This window comes from Hemitrygon akajei, chromosome 9 (genome assembly GCF_048418815.1).
Source record: "Hemitrygon akajei chromosome 9, sHemAka1.3, whole genome shotgun sequence".
NCBI classification, from domain to species: Eukaryota; Metazoa; Chordata; class Chondrichthyes; order Myliobatiformes; family Dasyatidae; genus Hemitrygon; species Hemitrygon akajei.
Window position 1 is genome coordinate 137342933 of NC_133132.1, and position 25989 is coordinate 137368921.

Genomic DNA, 25989 nt, shown 5'->3' on the forward strand with positions numbered 1-25989 from the left:
TTCATCAGAATGCAAGTACATACTTTATCAACGCTCATTTTCTTGAAGGCTGCCTGTAAGATTTTAAAATGTTGGATATATTCATGCTCCAATTTTGCATGGAATTTGACTTTCTTTAGATGAATGCAACCCGGAAATAGCATATCCATAAACTGACAATATGCAGTTCCTGTTGGGAAAACAATCCACATTTTAGTGAGCGTGCACTTACTCTTAAAAATTGCTCAAGAATTCTAAAATATAGATAGGTATTTCATTAATATTGAAAGCTACATTTATTTGATGGATGCACTGAATACCCAGGACCCAATAATCATTGAGAGTTACCAGCAAAGATTTATGGCTATCCAGCCCATCATATTTAACCTCTTACCTATTTCCTAGGGTGAAAGACAAAATTAGTTATTTCTATCAAGCCTCATGTGAAATTAGAGTATTGGAATTGCCCATAGCATTGGCTAAATATCTTGTGGAATATTGTTCTCACTCTCCTGAAGGATCTTGCACCTGATATGTTAACAATGTTTCTCTTTCCATAGATGCCAGCCTACTGAGTGTTTCTAGTATTTTCTTTTTTTTTCATATTTCTACTATATGCAGTTCTTATTGTTTATCATTCCCAGTTGCACACAGTTGGCCACAGTAGACAAGTCACAACATTTGCATGCATGGCACCAGATTCCTGAAACAGATATTCTAATCCATTCTAGATCATAGGAAGAGATTACTATGTAGAGAATTGAGAAGATTGAGAAGAAGGGAGTAGGCAGTTTAAATGGTTTGGCATGGACTAGATGGGCTGAAGCCTGTTTCTGTGCTGCACTTTTCTATGACTCCACATGCTCAGAGTTTTTTTGAAGAAATGCAACATCCCCTTTTTGTGAAATCTGCAAATGACCACACAAAGTGAAGAAGCATTTGGGCTGATGTTGAGAACCTTGAAGCAAAACATGTGCATTTCGAGATCCTGTCTACGTGGCAGAGAGAGCAAAGCACTTTACAAATGACTTATGCCCTTGCCCCACATGTGGAAGTGTTAACAATTCCAAAATTAGTTACTCCACTACCTGGTGTGGAAGTAATTTATCTCCAGTCTTGAGGGATTGCTTGGAATCATAATTTGAATTGAGAAATCATGGTTTACTTTTAAAGTTCTTCTGTTTATGATTGTTGTGTTGTAGGTTGGAATGTTTTCCATTTTAAGTTGACAAGAACGTCAAGAACTTCCATGCTAGGACAAACTCCAGCATTCTCTGTTCCTTGAGTTCTGATGAGTAGCTCATGCGCTTGGTGACAGACAAATGTTAAGACATTTTTGTGAGTCTAAAATGAGATCTTGTTGAGGGTTATTTTCAATGGAAGCATGCTTACCTCATAGTGAGAGGTAATGGAATACCAGAATTCTCTACAGTATTTTTCAGAACAGATTAGTTCACATGCAGATTGTATCTATACCATATATTCTGATAACTAGATTCATATTATGTAAAATCCCTGGAACCAGCAACCAAAAATGTTTTTTGTAGAAATAGCCCTGCCTCTTTTTAAGTCTATTTCTTTCAGTATTTTAAATAAAATGGTAGAGAAAGAACAGGTTGTGAAGTCCAACTCTCCCCTCCGTTGGTTTTATCGTCCTTTCCAATCACTACTACCCTTCCCTACCTCCATCCTCCTGTAGTCCTCTTACTTTGCCCCCCTTTCTCCCTCTCTTTGTTTACACACACACACACGTCTCCTACCCCTTGTCCTTGCCTGTAGTCCTCTTACTTTGCCCCCCTTTCTCCCTCTCTTTGTTTACACACACACACACGTCTCCTACCCCTTGTCCTTGCCTGTAGTCCTCTTACTTTGCCCCCCTTTCTCCCTCTCTTTGTACACACACACACACACACACGCACGCACGCACGCACGTCTCCTACCCCTTGTCCTTTGCCTGGTTCCGGTTCCAATTTTCATTCTCCCCTCCCTTATTTGCTAGAATCCAGCACTGATAGTGCTTTGTGTTCGTCATCATCTCCTTCTAGCAGCTGTCTCCAATTTCCACTTTGCTCGCACCACCTTACTCCCTCTGTTTATCTCCCCTCTACCTTTGCTTGCCTCCAGCTACCACTCACTTGCTACTGTCTTGCAACTCCACCCCTGCTCCCCTCGCCGAACTGGTATAACTTGCCTGTCACCTTGCAACCCTCCTCAGTCCACCAATGATCCCTGACTCATTTCCCTCCCCTTCTCTTCATGCTAACCAGCTCACCTCTCCATTCTCAATCCTGGTGCAGAGTTTTGCCCCAAAATGTCGACAATTCCTTTCCTCCAACAGATGCTGCATGACCAACCAAGTTCCTCCAGTACGTTGTTTGTTGCTCCAGATTCCAACGTCTGAGGTCTATTCTGTCTCCTTGTACAGTTTCACCAGCTATTGCTTTTGCAAACAAGGCTCATTACTTATACAAAAGAATTAATAATCATCATCTTACCAGAACATAGCTGCTCTATTTTGGTGTAACTGAGCTGGAGGGAGTCATTGACCCATGCCAACATATCATGTCGGCTCAGATTTTCACTTGTCACAGAGGTGGAATAAACATTTACTGCCATCCCCCAGCTGCAGAAAAAAAATACAATAAATTAGTTGAGAGAGACACAGAACAAATGGACAGTACAGACATCCTAATAAAGGTATATTTCTCTCCTTTGTACTTCAGGCACTAAACAATAGTAGACTGCTTTACCAAAATTTATTTGAACAAAGGGAAATTAATTATAAGTGAAGTGCTGCAGGGGAGGAGCTGAATGAGGATGAAAATAATTCAGTAATTTTAGAACTCAACATTTCCCTTTTCTTAGAGTTTGCAAAACCAAATTCATTCCCTCCCACTAGCTATACCCTACTATTCATAAACACTATCTATAGCCACTGTCCTGATTAAGGGTCTCTGCCCAAAATGTCGTCCGTTTATCTTTTCCTTAGATGCTGCCTGGCCTTCTGAGTTCCTCCAGCATTTTGAGTGTGTAGCTTTGGATTTCCAGCATCTGCAGATTTTCTTAACTATTAATAACACAAAAAATAATAATATACCAAATAATAAAGCAGAGACTATTGTACTATGATGTGTGCTGTCCTGCTGCACTGAGATGAATTATTGTATATGCTTATTGCATTAGGTAGGAAAGTTTTTCTGTAACGATCCTTGTGAGAGTGGAGCTGAATGAGTCTGTTCAAAAAGGTGCTCTGCTGCTTGTTCAGTAGGTCATGGAGAGGATGTGCCTGATTGTCCATTAATGGATAACAGTTTGTTTAGTGACCTCCTCTCCACCACTAACTCAAATGAGTCCTGACTGTAACCAAGGACCAGCCATGACAGAATGGCAGAGCAGATTCGATGGGCCAAATGGTTAACTCTGTTCCTACGTCTTATGTTTTTATGATTTTATACCTACTGTCCCATTAATCTGGTTCCCATTCCCCCAACCAATTAGTTTAAACCCTCTCCTACAGCTCTAGCAAACCTGACTGCAAGGATATTAGTTTCCCCAGAGATCAGGTGTAACCTGTCTTTTTTGCACAGGTCATACCTTTCCCAGTAATGATTCCAATGATTCAGAAATGTGAAACCCTGCCCCCTGCACCAGTTCCTCAGCCACAAATCCATCTGCTAAATCATCCTATTCTTACCTTCACTGGCACGTAGCACAGGTAACAATCCAGAGATTACTACCCTGGTGGTTCTGCTTTTCAGCTTTCTACCTAATTCCCTATATTGCATTTTCAGGACCTCATCCCCTTTCTTACCTGTGTCATTGGTACCAACGTGTACCATGACTTTTGGCTGCTCACCCTCCTCAATTAGAATGCTGCGGATCCCTGATACTGGTACCTGTGAGGCAACCTAACATTCTGATGTCTCTGTCACATCCACAAAACCTCCTCTCTACTCCTTTAACTATGGAATTCCCTATCACTACAGCACTCCTCTTCTCCCTCTTCACAGGGGTACTTTGCACTGTTGACCTATTCCCTTTCCTTTTCCTAATTGTTACCAAGCTAACTGCCTCCTGCAACTTAGGATTGATTGCCCTCCCATATCTTCTATTTATCACCTCCTCATTCTCCTGTAGGAGCCAAAGAACATCCAGCTGCTGTTCCAGTTCAGTAATATCAAGTCACAGGAGTCCTTGTATCATTCAACAAAGCATTCTAAGTCCTATAAATGCTATATAATCCAGAGAATTCTTTTCCCAAATCCAGAAACTTCTCAGGACCCAAAAGAAACACTCTACATTCTTAAATACAAGTTAGCAACTTTAGAATACATCTTCCCAAAATTAAAGAAAACTAAAGTCACAAAAGAAACATAAATAAACAAATTGAACAGTTCTACAGTGCCTTAGGTATAACTATGGAAAAATTACTAATTTGTGAAGCACAAGTATTTACATCTATTATGGCAGTAGAATTATGTAGAGTCATAGCAATTGTAAAATCTATCAGATAATTTGTCCAAAATTCTACTGTAATAAAGAATCTACACATGAAATGATTCCCAAATCAAACATGATCTCCAAAAAGAACAGCAACTGATCCCACCGACTAAGTATAGGTAGCAATAGGTTTTCCTTTTTTGTTCCACACTCCGTAATAAAAATAATGCTGATCATTATGGGATACACTGATCAACAATATACTGTGTCTGATCATGCACGTTAAATAAATTATGAAGTTACAGTTATGTACTCAACTTCAAATTTCACTCTACTGTCACCTTCTAAATGTCAGTTATGTACATCTCAAGTGAGATTTTGGTATACTCTCCAAAAAGATAACACTAACACCACAAATTTGAACAACTGCAAATTGTGATGTGAGTAAATATTCAATTCTATAATGAAATTAGCAAAAAAAAACTACCTTCAGTTTTTCCTTCAGTTATTGAGAACAAAAAATGGAATAATGAAACTTTCAACATTCTCAAAATCTTTTCATTTACTCATTTTCCTTACTGCACATAGTTTTGCATTGAATTAAGCGTTCTAAGTTATCCTTCTTGATTTTGATTCCAGCAATCACAAAAATATTCTGATAATAGCATTCTCTGAATTAACATGAACATCCCTTTTGAAGACTTTGTGCCAGTAGCCTCAAGGTCCTGCTTAAAAGTTTACATTAAGACTGCATATGTAATAAGCACCATCATTGAGGTGAAAATGTGAAATGTGTTAAATGAAGGAAATTCATATTAAGTGCGAATAGTTTATCATGCTATTGTAGCGATGTGTTACACACAGCGCTGAAATAACGACACGCAGTCGGTAAGTCGTTTCGAGACTAGTTTATTCAAACTTCACGGCGATGGCATTTAATCCCTAGCGCCCGCCCTCTCCTGGCGGAAATGACATCAGAGGTGCATTACCAAAGTCTCCCCCCGCGCACTGGCTATTTGTGAGCCGGTTCGCCTGCGCATAAAGTGGGTCGCCACACTATCTCATTAATTTTCAATAGGAGTGGACTGGAGACCAGGTTTTCTTTTCAATTAACCTGAAAATACTTTGAATTCTATTTTAATGTCAGATAAAAGATTGGCTCTTTAAGAACCTAATACAGTGAATGTTGCTGGAATGTAGTGGCATGAGCACTGGACTTCGGGGCGAGAAGTTCAGAGTTCAAATCCGGCCGGCTCCCTTGCACGCTCTCCATCCGTGCCTGGGTTGAGTGTCGAGCTAGCAACTCGACCTTGTGTAAAACAAAAACCTGAAGAGGGACGGGCCCCGCCAGGTTTCAGATGCCCAAGACACGCCATACGATGAGCAATCACCAAAAAGATTGGTGCAAAGCTTGTCATGACAGCACCCCGACGACTCCACCAGGAGTTAAGGGTGTGCACGCGCACACACACACACACAATGAATGTCCCCATAAGGAGGTTCACAAAGGAGATGGAGATGACACTTAGAGAAGTTCAAGCAGGCTGAGCATAAACCCACTGCACTGTGACGTGACCTTCAGAAACAGAATGAGGATTATTATCACTTCAAAGATAACCCTTTGTTATCAAACATGACGTGAAATTTGTTGTCAATGGTGGTAGAAGGGAGAGCGAGTAGTGTTCCAGCCAAGATTAGATCAGACATTATTCTAACCAATGGTGGAGCAAGATAAAAAAGCTGCCTGACTTATTCCTAGTTCTTTTTAATGTCCTTACCTGTTAAGATCTGTTACTTCTCCATGCCAGTTTGGGAGATGACTGTAACAGAAAGAGTTCCTGATACCATTTTTAACTACTGTCAAACATAACTGATCTGATAAATATTAAGAAATTCTGCACCTTCAATGGTATATTCCTATGAAACTTTGCAACTCTTCCCATTTCAATCCTATCCAATTCTTTTGGAACATTTACATTTCTATTTTGGTGCCAATGGAAAAGAACTGCAAACTTCCATGTGAACATATTCCATTTATATGGCTATGTTTGATACAAAATTGTACATTAAAAAAATAGAACAATCCAACAATGTATTTAATTTTTCGTAAAAAAGCAGAACTTTATTTGAAAATATATATTTAAAAATCAGCCATTCTTTTGTGGGTCCAACTCTATCTGACTAGGAAGGGGAGGAGGGAAGAGAAGAGAGCGGTATTGATAGGGGATTCTATAGTCAGGGGGGCGGATAGGAGATTTTGTGGGGAAGATCGGGAGTCTCGGATGGTATGTTGCTTCCCTGGTGCCAGGGTCCGAGACATCTCAGATCGGGTGCAGGTTATTCTCGAGAGGGAGGGCAAGAATCCAGATGTTGTGGTCCATGTAGGGACCAATAACGTGGGTAGGATGAGTGAGGGGGTCCTGCGTAGGGAGTTCAGGGAGTTAGGTGCGAAGCTGAAGAGCAGGACCTCCAGGGTAACAATCTCAGGATTGCTACTTGTGCCACGTGCGAGTGAGGCAAGGAACAGAAGGATTATAAAGATTAATACGTGGCTGAGAGGATGGTGCAGGAGGGAGGGCTTCTGGTTTGTAGATAATTGGGCTTTGTTTCAGGGAAGGTGGGATCTGTTCCGAAGGGACGGTTTACACCTGAACTGGAGCGGTACTAACATTCTTGCAGGGAAGTTTGCTAGTGCTTCTTGGGGGGGGTTTAAACTAAATTTGCAGGGGGCGGAGATCCAGAATGTGAGAGAGGATAGCGAGAGGAAGAATAAAGGACAGGTGGGGACTACACGGTTCCGGAATATTAAGTGTGTAGTTGAGGAAGGTGGGGCGGAACAAGTGATAAGGAGGACTCATGTACAGAGGGATGGTCTGACGGAACATGGAGTTAAATGTGTTGAAAGAATAAGTAAATTTAGGAAGGACAACAAAATTCTAGGGGCGTATAGCCCGATGGGAGTTCGGGGAGCTGGGTTAAGCACAATAGGCAGCGATTCAAACAGAGAGAGGAGAAATGGGTTAAAAATTCTATATCTGAATGCACGGTGTCAGAAATAAGGCGGATGAGCTTGAAGCTCAGGTGCAAATGGGTAACTATGATGTTGTTGGGATAACGGAGACATGGCTGCAGGGAGATCAGACCTGGGAAATGAATGTACAAGGGTATACGTGCTATCGTAGGGACAGAAATGTGGGCAGAGGGGGTGGGGTGGCCCTGTTGGTGAGGAATGAGATTCAGTCCTTTGCAAGGGGGGACATAGGGTCAGGAGAAGTAGAGTCTGTGTGGATAGAACTGAGGAACAGTAAGGGCAAAAGGACCCTAATGGGTGTTGTCTACAGGCCACCAAACAGTAGCATGGATATTGGGTGCAAGTTGAATAGGGAGTTAACACTGGCATGTGGCAAAGGTAATGTCGCAGTAGTTATGGGGGATTTCAACAAGCAGGTGAACTGGGAGAATCAGGTTGGTGCTGGACCAGAGGATAGGGAGTTTGTAGAGTGCCTAAAGGATGCATTCTTGGAACTGCTTGTACGAGAGCCGACCAGGGACAAGACTATTCTGGATTTAGTATTATGTAATGAACAGGATTTGATAAGCGATCTTGCAGTAAAGGAGCCATTAGGAGGTAGTGATCATAACATGATAAGCTTTTATCTGCAATTTGAGAAGGATAAGCGCAGATCGGAGGTGTCGGTGTTGCAGATGAACAGGGGAAACTATGGAGCCATGAGGGAGGAGCTGGCCAAAGTTGACTGGACGGATAGCCTAGCAGAAAAGACAGTGGAACAGCAATGGCAGGTATTCTTGGGAATAATGCACAAGGTGCAAAATCAGTTCATCCCCCAGCGAAGGAAGGATTCAAAGGGGGGAAAGGGGCCACAGTGGTTGACAAAGGAAGTCAGAGATTGCATAGCATTAAAAAAAAAGGAAATATGACAGAGCTAAGGTGAGTGGGAGGACAGATGATTGGGAAGTTTTTAAGGAACAACAGAACTTAACTAAAAAGACAATATGGGGAGAAAAAATGAGGTACGAACGCAAGCTAGCCAGGAATATAAAGGAAGATAGCAAAAGCTTTTTTTTTTTAGGTATGTGAAGAGAAAGAAGATAGTTAAGAACAATGTTGGGCCCTTGAAGAATGAATTGGGTGAAATTGTTATGGGAAACAGAGAAATGGCAGAAGAATTTAATTAGATCTGTTTTCACTAAGGAAGACACAAGCAATCTCTCAGATGCATGGATGGGCCAAGGACATAGGGTAACAGAGGAAATGAAACAGATTGACATTTGGAAGGAAACGGTGATGAGAAGACTAATGAGACTGAAGGCTGACAAATCCACAGATCCAGATGGTCTGCACCCTAGGGTACTAAAGGAGGTGGCCCTGGAAATTGCGGATGCATTGGTAATCATTTTCCAATGTTCCTTAGATTCAGGATAAATTCCTGAGGCTTGAAGAATGGCTAATGTTATCCCACTTTTTAAGAAAGGAGGGAGGGAGAAAACAGAGAATTATCGACCTGTCAGCCTGACATCGGTGGTGGGAAAGATGCTAGAGTCCATTATTAAGGATGAAATAGTGGCATATCTAGATAGCAGTGATAGGATTGGGCCGAGCCAGCATGGATTTACCAAGGGTAAATCATGCTTGACTAATCTGTTGGAGTTTTTCAAGGACGTAACCAGGAAGTTAGACGGGGGAGATCCAGTGGATGTAGTGTACCTCGATTTTCAGAAGGCATTTGATAAGGTCCCACATAGGAGATTGGTGGGTAAAATCAAAGCTCAGGGCATCGGGGGGGGAAGGCATTAACATGGACAGAAAACTGGTTGGCAGATAGAAAGCAAAGGGTAGCGGTGAATGGGTGTTTCTTGGAATGGCAGGCGGTGACTAGTGGGGTGCCACAGGGCTCGGTATTGGGACCACAGCTGTTTACCATTTACGTTAACGATTTGGGTGAAGGCATAGAAAATAACATCAGCAAATTTGCTGATGATACTAAGCTGGGTGGCAGTGTGACAGGTGATGAGGATGTTAGGAGAATTCAGGGTGACTTGGATAGGCTGGGTGAGTGGGCAGATACTTGGCAGATGGCGTTTAATGTGAATAAGTGTGAGGTTACCCACTTTGGGAGTAAGAACAGGAAGGCAGATTATTATCTGAACGGTGTAGAGTTGGGTAAGGGAGAAATACAAAGAGATCTCGGAGTCCTTGTTCATCAGTCACTGAAGGTGAATGAGCAAGTGCAGCAGGCAGTGAAGAAGGCTAATGGAATGTTGGCCTTTATTACAAAGGGAATTGAGTACAAGAGCAAGGAAATCCTCTTGCATTTGTACAGAGCCCTGGTGAGACCACACCTGGAGTATTGTGTACAGTTTTGGTCTCCAGGGTTAAGGAAGGACATCCTGGCTGTAGAGGAAGTGCAGCGTAGATTCACAAGGTTAATTCCTGGGATGTCTGGACTGTCTTACGCAGAGAGGTTAGAGAGACTGGGCTTGTACAAGCTGGAATTAAGGAGATTGAGAGGGGATCTGATTGCAACATATAAGATTATTAAGGGATTGGACAAGATAGAGGCAGGAAATATGTTCCAGATGCTGGGAGAGTCCAGTACCAGAGGGCATGGTTTGAGAATAAGGGGTAGGTCAGTTAGGACAGAGTTAAGGAAAAACTACTTCTCCCAGAGAGTTGTGGGGGTCTGGAATGCACTGCCTCGGAAGGTAGTGGAGGCCAATTCTCTGGATGCTTTCAAGAAGGAGCTAGATAGGTATCTTATGGATAGGGGAATCAAGGGATATGGGGACAAGGCAGGAACCGGGTATTGATAGTAATTGATCAGCCATGATCTCAAAATGGCGGTGCAGGCTCGTAGGGCCGAATGGTCTACTTCTGCACCTATTGTCTATTGTCTATCCACACAAAACAAATCTTATATTGTAAACTAGTCCTTCTGAATAGCTAAAGGATTAAATGATATTGAAAATGCTATCCTGGAAAACTTATGTTTTGTAAGTACAAGCAAGAATAAACTATAGCTTTAGCATTTATCACATAAACAAATTCTAAAATTGGCAAATAATGTTTTCTTAGGCTAACTGGGTACAGGTATCGATCTTAACCGACATGCATCTCTCCTGATTGGTCAGTCCTCGTCTTATCAGATTTCCGCTGTCTCACCTTGCTTACAATCGAATTCCAGTTCTTACTTAGAGAAAGACCTTTGTCTTAGTTAAAATTCTTTTCCTCTAGTTTTATTTCAATGGCTTCCTTCACCAGGCAGTCCCATAAGCCATTGGAGTGGCACAGTAGTTTTGCGCTGTCAGAGTCAATCCTACGACCTTTGCAAATGCAATGTTCTACTATTGCTGATGACTCCAGGTAACCTAAATTGATACACCTGCTGTGCTCCTTGATGCAGGGTTCCACCATCTACCATCTCTGGTGTTTACAGGATTCTCTGCGGAGCAGCGTGTATCAGCCAGTTGGGGTGTATGCTGGAAACTCTTTCTAAAATTGGCAGTTTCATTGATGATGGTTTGGTCACTGCATTTTATGAAGACATTATGCAATTATCAAAAAAGGGGGAGAATGCTAAACCAGATTTTTAAAAAAACTTTGGTCAACAGCTTGCATTGAAAATTGAAAGTTGTCAAAATTGAAGGCTGCATATTGGAACACATGAATGTAAGAAATAGAAGGGAGAGTCAAGTGGGAATTTATAAAAAAGAAAAGGGCATGCTTTGAACAGAAAGGGGCTAATGAAGGTTGACGAGGATGAAGATTAATGAGAATAAAGGTAACGAGGAGCAGCACAGTGCAGACAGAATTCATCCCATACAAACAAGCTGGATGAACTCAGCAGTATGAACTTCGTCCTGACGAAGGGTCTCAGACCAAAACGTTGACTGCTCATTTCAACGGATGCTGCCCGACCTGCTGAGTTCATCCAGCTTGTTTGTATGTGTTGATTTGACCACAGCATCTGCAGTATACTTTGTGTTTACTAGATAGAATTCATGTAGCTTTGTTTTGTACAAGATGCTATTTGTGAAAAGTGGACAAGGATTCAACTTAAAGAATGGACAAATCAATTAAATCCCTTTTCAGACTTTGTTTCAAAGAAAACAACCTCTGTAACAGCTGCCATCAGAAAGCAGAAGCTGCTGACAAAATAGAAATGCATTTGCTGAGTTGAATGAGCTTCCAACCATTTGGAAACACATCAGATAAGCAACAAAGAGTACAGAGGAAACGAAGATCTCAAGGGGCAGCAGAAACAATACTGTAAAAAGTTTAGAAATTTACAGCAATGGGTGAAGATATTCAGACTTTCAATCCATACCAAAGCAGTTCTGTTCTCTATACTTAAAACAATTATGCTTTTATTACCCTTAAAAGTATTTGGTCTTATTCTGGAACACTGCCCAAATAAAAGTATTTCACACAACATGTAGAGTAAACTCATACCCTTGATATTCTGCACCTCATTGTTATCTTTTATTTACAAATTCTCTGAATACAACACTGGCAAAAAAAATCATAAACCCTCATTCAATTTATACTCTTTATTCAAGGATGACATTTACAAAAAATATCCAACTGTAATATCAATTTACATATTCTGATTGTGAAAATGACACTCCTTTCAAGCTGAAGACCTAAAGCCAATAAATGTCTTGTAATTTCAGTTACACTGATTCAATGTTGCAAGTATAAGTTCTTTCTAACATCCATCTCAAAAGAAAGCCAATGAATAAGTTGAACAATTTCAACTTTGGAAACTCTTGTTAATGCATCTACTTATGCCACTTTACAGAATTCTCTATCAGATTTCATGTTCCTTAACCAGATCGATAAATAGCATTTCAGTAGTTGCATCTCCTAGGTCAAAATTGCACATACTGAACCTTCAGGAAAAGTCAGCTCATTGTTCAAAATAAAACTTTATTGAAATACTGTAAAAATGTTTCAACCATTTATAATATGGAAGCTGAACTGGAAATTTCTCTAGCTATATGAGCCACAGTACTGGATTCTGAATGAATTAAACTTTAATGGTCAGTTTCATTTGCACTAATTGGTAACAATTCTGCAATTTCTTAAAGGTCAAAAAGATACCAAAGCAAATCCAATTTTGCCTCCATAACTATTGCACTTGTTGTAAAATGAATGTGACATTTTAATGGCTGTAACATTCCTTTAATGTAAACCAATGCAGTTAAGGTTGAATGGTGATAAATATTGTTCATTTACATGATTAAACACAATTAATTTATCCATAGTTGTATGCCTTTCTCATCAAGGAAATCTGAAATTTTCTTTCATAGGTATTTCAGAATACAAAGTCAAAATTCATTTCTTAAGGAATGGTTACAGTAAATTCCCACCTGCCTAAATGATAAATTTGCTCCAAGATTTAACTAATGATATATTGAAGTTTTATAATGTACCATACTACAACCTATTCTACTGCAGATGTTATACTGCAACATTGGAATAGAGTCAACTGCACTAAAACAGAACATTTCTCACAACTTAATATGTAAAACCTGAGGCAGCTTTCCTTAGAGCCAAATAGTCTAATATTTTATTTGTATAAATAACCTTTATTAATAAAAATTACTTTAAATGGTCTGAATAGTGCTAAATAAAAAAGTGAATGTTATTCAGAGGTCATTTTTTACTGACAAGGAATAGTAAGTTCTTCACAATGTAATCAATCTTCAGACATAATATTTTTTGCATAGTAACCAGGCAAATATTTTCATTAATTATATAATTTAATGCTTCTTCTACCTTTGATTAAAGATTCACTAAATACTTGTTCCATGGTTTCAGATTGCCATTTATTCTTAAGGCAACCTGTTACATGTTCTATTTAAAGTACAGTAAATTGCATCATTAAAATTGCAAAATTGAAACTGTGAATGAATCGTTTTCCTTACTGTTTGAAGCTATCATTGCTATCTTTACATTCTGTTAACATGTATCAGAACCATTTGTAGATAAACTGACTATGTAGATTCTGATGACGCACAGACAGAGAACATTTCATATTCTGAAGTAGACTTGGTTTTGTATAACCAAGTAACAGTTACAAATATTTTAAATTAGAAGAACAGTATAATTAAAAATTAAACTAACTGGCTGTTCAAATATATTGTACTTTAATGTTCACTAGCTTCAATGGACATCACAAGATAACTTTTCTTCATATTACAATTTTGCAAAACTAAGTATAAATATTTTTCCAACATGAAAAATAAATTACAAAACTGTTGCCTGAATTTGCAGCATATCAAATTCAACTCACAAACGACACCATACCTACAATGATGTTCTTGCAAACAATCTTGCTTTCAATGGAACTGCTGTTTCTAGATGCAGAACAAATAGAGACAGTGGGGAAGAAGCCATAATGATATTGAATAAAATGCTGCAGTGACTCAGCATTTGGTTCAAGCGACTATTGGAGCTTGTTTGACAGAGATAATAAAGCTCACCTCCCACGACATAATGGCAAATAATTGCTAAAGAATTTTGAATATTAAGTGCTTTGAGAAATGATTAGATTGGAGGAGCAAAAAGGAATCATGGTTACATATATGATATGTTATATAGATCACCGGCATGTGATGTGATATTTGTTAACTTAGCAGCAGCAGTTCAATACAATACAATCTAGCAGAGAGAAAAAAATAGTAATAATAAAAAACTAACAACTAAATCAATTACATATATTGAATAGATTAAAAAAAACATGCAAAAACAGAAATACTGTATATTAAAAAAAAGTGAGGTAGTGTCCAAAGCTTCAACGGCCATTTAGGAATTCAATGGCAGAGGGGAAGAAGCTGTTCCTGAATCACTGAATGCGTGCCTTGAGGCTTCTGTACCACCAACCTGATGGTAACAGTGAGAAAAGAGCATGCTCTGGATGCTGGAGGTCCTTAATAATGGACGCTGCCTTCTGAGACACTGCTCCTTGAAGATGTCTGGATACTTTGTAGACTAGTACCCAAGATGGAGATGACTAAATTTACAACCCTCTGAAGCTTCTTTTGGTCCTGCGCAATAGCACCCCTCCCCATACCAGACAGTAATACAGCCTGTCAGAATGCTCTCAACGTACATCCATTGAAGTTTTTGAGTGTATTTGTTGACATACGAAATCTCTTCAAACTCCGAATAGAATATAGCCGCTGTCTTAACTTCTTTATAATTGCATCAATATGTTGAGACCAGGTTAGATCCCCAGAGATCTTGACACCCAGGAACTTGAAACTGCTCACTCTCTCAACTTCTGCTCCTTCTATAAGGATTGGTATGTGTTCCTTCATCTTACACTTCCTGAAGTCCACAATCAGCTCTTTCGTCTTACAAACGTTGAGTGCCAGGTTGTTGCTGTGACACCATTCCACTAGTTGGCATATCTCATTCCTGTACGCCCTCGCGTCACCACCTGAGATTCTACCAACAATGATTGTATCATCAGCAAATTTATAGATGGTACTTAACTATGCCTAGCCACACAGTCAGGTGTATATAGAGAGTACAGCAGTGGGCTAAGCACAAACCCAAGGTGCGCCAGTGTTAATTGTCAGCGAGGAGGATATGTTATCATCAATCTGCACAGACTGTGGTCTTCCAGTTCGGAAGCCAAGGATCCAATTACAGAGGGAGGTACAGAGGCCCAGGTTCTGCAACTTCTCAATCAGGACTGTGGGAACGATGGTATTAAATGCTGAGCTATAGTTGATGAACAACATCCTGACGTAGGTGTTTGTGTTGTCTAGGTGGTCTAAAGCCGTGTGGAGAGTCATTGAGATTGACCTATTGTGACGATAGGCAAATTGCAATGGGTCCAGGTCCTTGCTGAGGCAGGAGTTCAATCTAGACATAACCAACCTCTCAAAGCATTTCATCACTGTTGATATTGTAACATATTGTAAATTTCACATATTTTACATTATATCATATATGGTTACACATATGATGCCATTCAATACTATCAGCCCATCAATATTAATCACCAAGCTTCTAAACCTGGGCCTTGGAATCTCCCTATGGAGCTGGATCCTTGATTTTCTCCTGGAAGACCACAGTCAGTACAGATCAGTGATGGCATCTCCTTCATGCTGATAATCAACGTGGGTTTAAGAACTTCCCATGAGGCATGAGGCAAGATGGCAGCACAGCACTGAGCGCTGACATATAACCCTCCTTTTTCATGTTCTTTAGGGCTCACAGATGGTCTTAATACAAGGTTGAGTTGGAGAAAGATCTAACTAAAGACAATACCTCAAAAAAAGATCCAAATTCAACCACAAAACAAGATACCAGCAGACGACACCAAGCTAGCGATTCATCCGAGGAAATAGCTATGCTAATTAAACAAAGAATGGCAATGGAGATGGAATCGCTGCAAGAAATGGTAGCCCACATGCTAAAGGAGTCGCTGGAAAAGGTTCTTGACCCCATACAGAAGCGTATGACAGAGAATAGCAACATTCTCCAGTCATTAAAGGAGCAAACGGACATTCATGCTAAAAAAAAATTAGCACGGTCTTCAACAAAATAGACAACATTCAGGTTAGCTTAAGCAAGAATGAGAAAGTTACTAACTCCTGTCTCGTGGAGGTGACTAAGATATGGAAGAAGCTAAACGACTTGGGGGGTAGATCCAGGAGAAACAATGTGCGGCTGGTTAACTTACCGACAGGTGTTGAGGGCGACGATCTGAGAGGCTACCTCCAGGAGATGCTGCCTAATTGGATTCCAGCACTCATGAATTCCCACAGCACTCCATTGGTGTTCGATAAGAGCACACAGGATCTTTTCCAACAACACCTCAAGACCACGGACCATGGTCTTTAGGCGTCTACAGTACACTGACCGGCTGGCTATCCTGGAGGGCACGAGGAAAGCCAAACCTACTCTCCCTGATGGCACCCAGCTGCAGTTCTTTGCCAACTACAGCCCCAGAACGATGCAGGAACGGCAGGGATACAAGGAGATCCGTGCTAAACTTTGACAGAACGGGATTGTTGACAGTTCCTCATATACTCAGCGATTTTGAAAGTGAATATCAAGGGTATGAAGATGTTGTTTAACTTGGCAGAAGGAGCAAAAGAAGCCCTGAAATCATTGGTGGTGGGAGATATGGAAGAAGACCCTGGGCAAATCCACACGCCCCTCAGGAGGAGATGGAATTGCATTCTCAGACCAGCATGTATGCGCAATCTAACAGGCACGGGCAAGTTAACGTCCTAGATGTGAAGTTTTCTGGTTATTCTTCTATTGGAAAGTCATTCGATGCACTTTTGTATTTAGTTAATTAAGGGGCCAATTTGTTTCTGAGTATTGCAGTTCAGAGTTTTAAGGTAATAGCTCAGTTAACTTGTTAGTGCAAGAATAACATGGTAAGGTGATATAAGTCCGCCTAGAAAATACTTTTTATCTTTTACTTTCTAAGGTGATATTCAATACACCCAAATGTCATACTTCATCAAGAACGAAGCTGAAAACAGCAACTTGTTTTCGGATAACTTTAGTTGTACATGTTCATTTCAGGTTATGTCTCCAGTAGACTTGTTTACGTTCATGGGTGCCAAATAAGACGTCGCTAGCATCAGCGCTAAGCAGCGGTCTATTAAAGCAACAGTCTCCCACAAGAGAGCTGCTGGGGTCTTGATTATGTGTTATATTTGAGACGGGAATGGTTTTAATTATATAGGTTAATGAGTTTGACAAGGTTTTTTTTCTTGTCTCTTTGATATGATTGTCTATGAGAACCGCTTTGCCTTTCTAATGTGTTGGTGCTAGAAGGGGCAGTTAATGTTCAGTGTCTGACATTGCTAAGTGACACTCACACATGTTACAAAGTAAAGGGATGAATGGGAGGGGGGGTGGGAAGGGGGTAACTCAGGGCTCCACCACCAACTTACAACATATCCAGGGGAAGATGAGCAATACAGATAAAGTAGAAAATCTTACTATTGTATCATATAATGTTAGAGGATTAAACTCTCCCTACAAGCGTTCAAAAGTTTTAGATTTCTTACGCAGGAAGAAAATAGATATCGCGCTGCAACAGGAAACACATCTTAAACCTAATGACATTCCCAGGGTTCAACACCGCTTTTATAAACCCGTTGTGGCATCAGCTGATGGTACTCGTATGAAAGCAGTTATGATATTAATGAGACGTAGTACTAACGTATCAATTGAAAGGACTGGCGCCGACAACGAAGGACATCTAGCTTTTTGCTCTACATCCATTCAGGGTAAAAAAAATTGCATTTATTAGCCTATATGCCCCAACTATATTTGAGGTTGAATATTTTCCCTCAATTACCTCACAATTACTGAAGTTAAGTGACTACCAACTATATGTTGGTTCAGACATGAATGCTTTGTTAAGCAATAACCTCGATAAGTCTTCCTCAACTATATCAAGCTCTCAAGAATCTGCTTCCAAAGCACTTAACCTCTTTCCAACGGATTTAAATTTAACTGATGTGTGGAGGGTGCATAATCCATCTGCTAAAGACTATACCTTCTTCTCCACAAGACATAAAACTTTCTCTGATAGATTACAATCTTATATCCTCCAGTTTGCTACCTTTGGTACACTCAATAGAATTTTTGCCCAGACATCTATCTGATCACAACCCATTCATATCTACTTTTAATTATGGCAAAACTAAAAATAAGGCTACTAGGTGGAGATTTAACACCACCCTTCTAAAAAACGACAAATTTCTAACACAACTGAGAACAAAACTGATGGAATTTATAAATTTAAATAAAAAGTGTCTTGGATGTGACAGTGATTTGGGCCTCCATCAAGGGTTTCTTATGAAATAACACCATATGGTTCAGTTCCCACTTACATAAAAGCCAACGCCAAAAAACTTCCACCCTAGAAAAACAATGTAAGGTTTTGGAGAATGAACTCAAAAGGAGATACACCATACCAAAAGAAAACGAGCTCAAAACAAGCAGAATTAAATGATTCATTAAGAAGCAGGGCAGAACATATGATCCATATAACCAAACATAAGCAGACATCCCACCTCTCCCAGAAGTTCCGTGAGTCTCCCACATATCGATAGCAGCACCCCGACGCCCGTGAATTATATACAATATCCCAGAAATAGATTTTTTGAGAGGAAGTGGAGGGGGGAAGGGTAGGGGGAGGGGAGGGGTAGGGGGAGGGGAAGGGCACCATGGCAGAGTGTTCCAAAAAAAGAAAATAAACTTCACCGCAGACTACACTAAAGTGACCCCTGCCTAATAGGGGTCAAAAATAATGACAGTGTTGCTCACTGCACTGTTTGCAACAGTGACTTTTCTATTGCCCATGGTGGACTAAAATGTAAAAGACATGTTGAGGTGAGTTTAACAGGTGTCATTCATTCATTAGCATAGCTAACGTTATTTAAATTAGCTGACTAACTCCTAAGGAGCTACTCTATTGCAGACATCCCACCTCTCCCGGAAGTTCCAGGAGTCTCCTGCAAATTGATGGTGCTATCTCCCTGAAATGAGTTTTTGCAGGGTGGGATGTCTGCATAAGTATTAAGCAGAAGGCAGCAGACCAAGCCATCTTTTGGCACTAACACTCAAACAACAGGAAGCTAAAAGGTCTATACCAGCGATTAGATGTGCTAAACGTGGAGTAGTATCTTCAACAGAGGAAATAAATGAAACATTCAAGAATTACTTTAAAGAACTGTATACAAGTGGCTCAGTTCCTTCTGAGAATGACTTCACAGATTTTTTTAGTGGATTAGACCTCCCTACGTTGTCATTAGAGGACACCAAAACTCTAGACTCTCCTATTACACTGGATGAGCTACTTAAAGCAGTCAAAGCTACAAATAAGGGCTGTACGCCAGATATAGATGGCATACCAGTGGAACTTTACCTAGCACTTTGGGATATTCTTGGACCAGTATGGTTAGAAACATTAAATTATGCTATTAGAAATGGTGCTTTCCATAGAGATCTAAACACAGCCCTGATCACAGTTATACCTAAGCCCGGTAAAGACCCCTTGGAGTGTGCCAATTACCATCCAATCTCCTACCGACCTCAAGATATTTTCCAAAGTCTTAGCCAGTAGACTTGCGACAGTAGTTGGGAAAATAATTAGCCAGATCAAACGGACTTTATTAGGGGACGTCTCATATCTGATAATATTCGCCGGCTCTTACACATATTGAGTGCAACACATAAAATCCTGCCTGCCGGTGGCCTGGTATTTCTGGTTGCTGAAAAAGCGTTTTGATCGCCTTGAGTGGCCATATCTTTGGAGAATTCTAAAAGAATTTAAGTTCAGCGATAAATTTATCAATATGATTCAAACACTGTATGCTAATCCTTCGGCCCAGGTATGTGTGGGAGGAGGTTTCTCAGAGTTATCTGACATAAGATGGGGCACATGACACCTGTCTCCTTTAATTTTTACTGTATCTATTGAACTGCTTGCACATTTAATCAGAAACTCTCCTCGATCTCCCCTATTACAATAGGTACAACATCACATTTGATATCACCTTATGTGAATGACACACTAGTTTATATGGCAAATGTTCAACAAGCTCTCCCCTATATTTTAAAAACACTGGAGCAATTTGGATTTTTTTCAGGATACAAAGTTAATTTGTCAAAATCAGCACTGATGCTGATTAATAGATAAAAGTAAGGTGTTTCTCCCTCCCCAGATTAAGGTTACAAAAGAGGTCCTCTACTTAGTACTTCCCTATTGTCTGTGGCAAATTACTCTTTAATTTTGAAAAAAATAGAAGATATTAATAGATGGAGGCAACTGCCAGCACCAGTCCCAGCCCATATATCGGTCATTAAAATGAACATCTTACCCTGCATTAATTTTATCAGCTCAATTCTCCACCTTGTGCCTCCAGCAGGATATTGGCAAAAACTGGACTCCTTACTACGTTGCTATGTTTGGAATGGTAAACGACCCAATATAAAGTGGTCAGCTCTACAATTCAAAAAGTCGGATGGGGGATTGGCATGTCCAAATTTTAAGTTGTATCACTGGGCATTTGTATTAAAAAGTCTTAGCTATTGGATGGAGGAGTCATGGAAAAATATAGAAGAGCTAGTAGCACCAATAAGGTTAAAGGACTTTCTCCTTATAGGTATGTCTACTAAAAATATGATTTGCATTACGGTCCAATTTTAACCCATATGCTACAAGTGTTTAGAGCAGCAGAAAAATTCCTAAAATCTAAAAGTGTTTGGTGCAAATCATCTCTATTATAGAACAATAATCATCTACTTGGGGGGGAAACCATTCACTAACAGAACTTGGGAGGATAAAGGTATTATTACTCTTCAAGATATTAATGGGGCAAGTACTATCCTTAGCTTTCAAGAACTGGTATCTCGATATAATATTGATAAACACTCTCTTTTCTTCTACTTTAGAGTAAGATCAGCTTGCAAAGCCTACAAGGCTCCCTGGGGGTCAGATTTAAAGGAGCATCCCATTTTAAGTTGGATACAGAGTGCTCCAGGACAGATAGTGTCATATATCTATGATAAATTAAACTCCCAGAAATATATGCCCACATCAGGAATGAAAGCCTGGGATAGGGACATATCTGAATTGGGACAAGACTTAGACTGGGATGTGATTTGGGATCATGCTGCCAGTTCTTCGAAAAACCCAAATCATCGGTATATACACTTGAAATTTTTTCATAGAGCATATTTAACACCGAGTATTAGACATCAAATGGGCCTGGTTCCTGACCGATATTGCTCATTTTGCCCCCACGGAACAGTTGGCTCTTGTTATAAATGTTGTATGGGAACGTCCAAGGGTTTTTGGTTTGTGGGGAAAGGTTATCAGTACTCTTACAGAACTAACTGGGGTACAATTACCAATAGACTCTGCTGTACATCTTCTGAATGATGACTCCCACCTTTCCCTTACAGAAAAAACAGGCAAAGTCTGGCTGGCAGGCCTGACTGCAGCTAAAAAGATTCTAGTCCAGCGTTGGAAACCTCCTCATGATATTTCAAGTACTCACTGGCTTCGGAGCTTTTTGGACGTTTCTTACCTGGAACTATCCTCAGCAAGAGTAAATGATACACGACCAAACACAATCTTAGTGTGGACAAATTTGATATCTAACTTAAAAGATCTTTTGTTAAAAAAGGAATGCTCTGTCTGTGTATGCACTGCTATTCAGTTGGTTGGTGGAGAGGTGGAGAGGGGGGTGGTGGTGAAGGTTGGAAGGTGGCTGCGTTAAAGTCAAAATGTAATTGACAACTGGTTGTACTGAATGTAATTTGTTGGTGTTGCAAAAAATATTACTGATATTAAAAAAACATGGGTTTAAGGATGCATGCTCAGCCCACTGCTCTACTCTTTCTACATTCATGTCTGCATGGCTAAGCACTGGTCAAAAGTTATTTATAAATTCACAGATGACACCATTGTTGTTGGTAAAATCTCAGATGGCAATGAGGAGGCATACAGGAATGGGAGATCAGCTGGTTGAGTGGTGGGACAGCAAGAACCTTGTACTCAACATTAGCAAAACCATGTAATTGACTGTGGACTTTATGCATGCACGAGCCCTCATTGAGGAATCAGCAGTGGAAAGGATGAGTAGTTTTAAGCTCTTGAGTACTGGGACCACTGATGCTCTCTACCTACTGTATGTTGATGGGCAGATGCAGATGTGAGAAAATTCAGGTAATGTAATTATTCAAATATATGGTGAATTTACTTTCCAATTATATGAAGTGTTACAAGTGTCATTATTCCATTCCTTACAAACAATAATTTGCATGTTTCCAAAATAAAAACTGTAAACACTAAATAATCAAGTCAGATTGGCATCTGTGAAGACAGAAATGAAGTTAATATCTCAGGTCAACAACTTGTCAGTAAAATCAAGAATAATTAGATAAAGTAAAATATAATATGCAAAAAAAATTGAGCATCTTTATAACTAATTTATCAGAGAATGATACTGACCAGGCCGCTTATTGAGGAATTGCCATGGACTTGATAGGCTTTTATAGCATTTTGCAGTATAATGACTCAAAAGAAGATACTGGAGCTCTATAACACTTTTTTTTAAAGATGGAATATCTAGATACAACTTGAGGCAGATAGCAAATCAAGACCACAGAAGCCAAGTCCTTCCAAGATGCAAGGAAGACTAACGCACCTTCAAGGTGATGGATTTTCGTGGCTCCAGAAACGGGATGATCCAAGGCCGGTGCCACTGACTAAGGAGTCACGGGAGAACACGGAACATTGAAAGCAGCGGGTTAGCTGCCGTCTGTGTGTCCAGAGAGCTGTGCCTTTCTGGGGCCAATTCTCTGGGCGCAGAGCTCAGAAAAAGTGACACAACAGACTTTTAGCATCATAAATCAGCGAGTTGTCTGCTATGTCTCCCCTCTCACTGTGAAATGGGGACACCTCTTTTTCTCTGATTAGGGAGAGAGAGAGCCTGTGGTATGTTGAATTACCGAGTGAATGAGTAGTCTTTGGGGTACTGCAAGTCTGTGTCTTTATTGATGCTTTGCTGCATGCTTCAGTGCTTGGTGGAGGGCACCAATCCTTCTTTGCTGGTGGGGGGGGGGGTGTGGTCATTGCCTTGCTGCTGCTTGTGCATTGGAGGGAGAAGCTGGTGGGGGGGGGGGGGGGGTTGGGGTTCTAAATTTAACTGTCATTCATTCTTTGGAGTACTCTTTTTTGTGGATGTTTGTGAAGAATAACTTTTTCAGGATGTATATTGTATACATTTCTCTGACATTAAATGTACCTGTTGAACCTAAGGTTAATGACAGTTATCATTTGGACGAGAAGCAGACAAATTAAACAAATTCTTGTTGATTCTCTTAATGAAGGCTCTACTTGCTTCGAAAAAGGTATTCATTAACAAGTTGATGGATGCTGAAAAATCACCATTGATTTAATTTCAATATATGTTTTATGGGAATATGCTTTTTGGGAATATAGGAAAGTTACTGGTGTTACCTTGTGCTTGTTGCTCCAGTATTCCTGAGTGTTAAAGGTGAGATTTAAAATGAGCTATTGTGGAAACTTGCAGGATATTTCAGTATGATACCCCCAGTCAATCAAATCATGTGAGTGAAGGACAGTTTATCAATCAAGCAAGCTGTTGAATACCAGATTATGTGCTCTTTAGCATTGTTGGAGCACCCCAGGTGAAAAGTATTTCACTAAATTCCTAATTTGTATTTTGTGGAAAGTGAAAGTTAAGGAGTCACTGTTTAGAACAAGCTGCTCTTTGCCTCACTTTAAGCTTACTTAACAGATGTAGACTGCATTTTAACTACATTGTAAAACTTCACAAACCCCTTGCTCAAAACAGAATTCCTTGAGAAGATACGATCAAATTTTTCTAATCTCTCGAGCACTGTTTTCCATATTTGCATCAACTTCCAAAATTTGTTTTTATTTTGTATTCATCTTTCTTTGACATAACGGAGAACCTTCTTCCTTTACAGGCTAGAACCAGTTGTGCCATGGCTCCATGATGCCACAATAGATTTAATCCAATTTTTTTCCTCAGATTTTTCATTTAGTTTCTCATGGATTTATTGGCTCTACTTAACAAGCGTGCATAATTACTTAGTGCAGGGAAAAGACCTTACATAATTTAAGTCTTAAACTGATTTTGAACAACAGAATTGCTTGCTTCCCAAGTTGTATTACCGTAGATTTCGCACTACAGAGCGCACCTGATTAAAAGCCGCTGGCTCTAATTTTAGAAATAAAATCAATTTTGTACTTGTACAAGCCGCACCGGATTTTAGGCTGCACCGGATTTTCGGCCGCAGGTGTCCCACGTTGTAATATGAGATATTTACACAGAAAGATATTACACGTGAGGATTTTTTAACTTTTAATTAAATCCATATGGTAACATAAACAAATACATATTGCAAATGCTTTTTTTCGAACCGTGCCTGTAACGCAGCTACTTTTAAATATACGTTGCGTATACTTTTTTACTGAACAACATTCCAATATCTCCTAACGACTGGTAAAAAATATATATACTGCAGCCTACCAGGAAAAGTTATTGATCGCCTTTAACTTAAAAGCAGCGTTTTGGCTCCGCCGCTCGCCCCCCACCTTCCCGTTTATCGCAAACCGGTATTTTTCCCACAAGACGCGGCGAAACCGGGTGTGACGTCATAGCATCCCGGGATGTAGTACAGAAAACAAATATAGTTAAAACACTTCTAACTTTAACTAACAAATGAATTACTAAGCGAAAATATTATAAACTAAATAACTGCCATAAAGGCAGCACAATGCTTTTCTTCGAGTGTTTTCCATGTTGATGAGGGTGAGTACAAATGACTGATTTACAATAATTTAATTGTGAAAGTGCGCTTGATTTATCGTACAATTTCATTGGACCTCTGTGAACTACTCATCAATTTTATTGGTCTACTGTTACGAGGCAAAATGTTTTTGGCGGCATGAAAAAAAATCATGCATTAGCCGCACCGTAGTAAAGGCCGCAGTGTTCAAAGCTGTTCAAAATGTGGGAAAAAAGTAGCGGCTTATAATCCGACATCTACGGTAATTATAAAAACTAAGTTTTTTAAAGAATTAAGAACACATCTTCTGTAGTTTAAAAGCAAACACGATCAATTTTCTCATCATTCCCTTTTCCTACATTTATGCATCTTTCTGGCCTCAATTTGTGTTCTAATTGAATGAGGCCCTGATCCATTACTTCCCAACATGATGGTTATTCTATCACAATTCCTAATTACACATATTATATTAAATATCTTCATATATAAACAAAAATAACTCAAAAAAAGTTCTAATATATCTTACCTCAAGAAATCTTTTTTAATTTGCATATGATTAAAGTAAAATGTTCGTGGATCACAAACTGAACAGATCTTTGGTGAGCACGACGTTAAAGAAAATAAACTATAATCAGAGGTTTATAAAGTAGAAGGTATTAATTTAAATTAGCCTTCAAATTTATAGTGGGTGCAATGGGAAGAGAGGAGAATTATACCCTGTAAACTGACATGACCATCAGACATTCTCATATGTATTGGTCAAATGTACAGTTATCTTAACTGAACTATGTTGAACTAGGAATCAAACATCCTGAGTCACAAACTGACAAAAGTCAACAAAACCTCTAAACTATCTATTTTGCCAATTATTGCATCAAACATGGCCAAAATAATTTTTGTTCTATCAAGATTTGGAATGTTTGTATATACAAGGAAACACCCTTCACAATCCTGTGATAAAAAGAGAATAATGCTTTAGCCTGGGGTTTTTGTCCTCAAAAAGCTTTAGACCATCTACTTTATCCCTCCCAAAAGCATTTTAATTCTCAGAGCTGCTGTTACCAGTTGAGTCCTATTATAAATAAGTAATTCGAGAGAACCATTTGTCTACAATAAAAATGTTTATCTCCAGGTCATTAAATTCAAACACTTCAGACAGAACAGTACAGCACAGGAATACGCCCCTCCACCCATTATGTCTATACTGACCA

At 39.7% G+C, this 25989-nt stretch overlaps 1 protein-coding gene across 3 annotated transcripts in view; it reads right to left on the bottom strand.

Moving 5' to 3' along the window:
• Nucleotides 1-25989, bottom strand: part of mapre3b (microtubule-associated protein, RP/EB family, member 3b) — a 67698-nt gene that overhangs the window by 31251 nt on the left and 10458 nt on the right. For 2 of the 3 annotated variants that reach the window (XM_073057061.1, XM_073057059.1), the window contains exons 2-3: nucleotides 2475-2602; nucleotides 24-169 (exon numbers count right to left, since the gene is read on the bottom strand). In XM_073057061.1, the coding sequence (XP_072913162.1) occupies nucleotides 24-169; nucleotides 2475-2595 (267 nt within the window). In that variant the 5' untranslated portion in view covers nucleotides 2596-2602. Of the gene's footprint in view, nucleotides 1-23; nucleotides 170-2474; nucleotides 2603-6197; nucleotides 6220-25989 lie in introns of those variants that run through there. The other variant, XM_073057060.1, reaches the window with a different exon arrangement.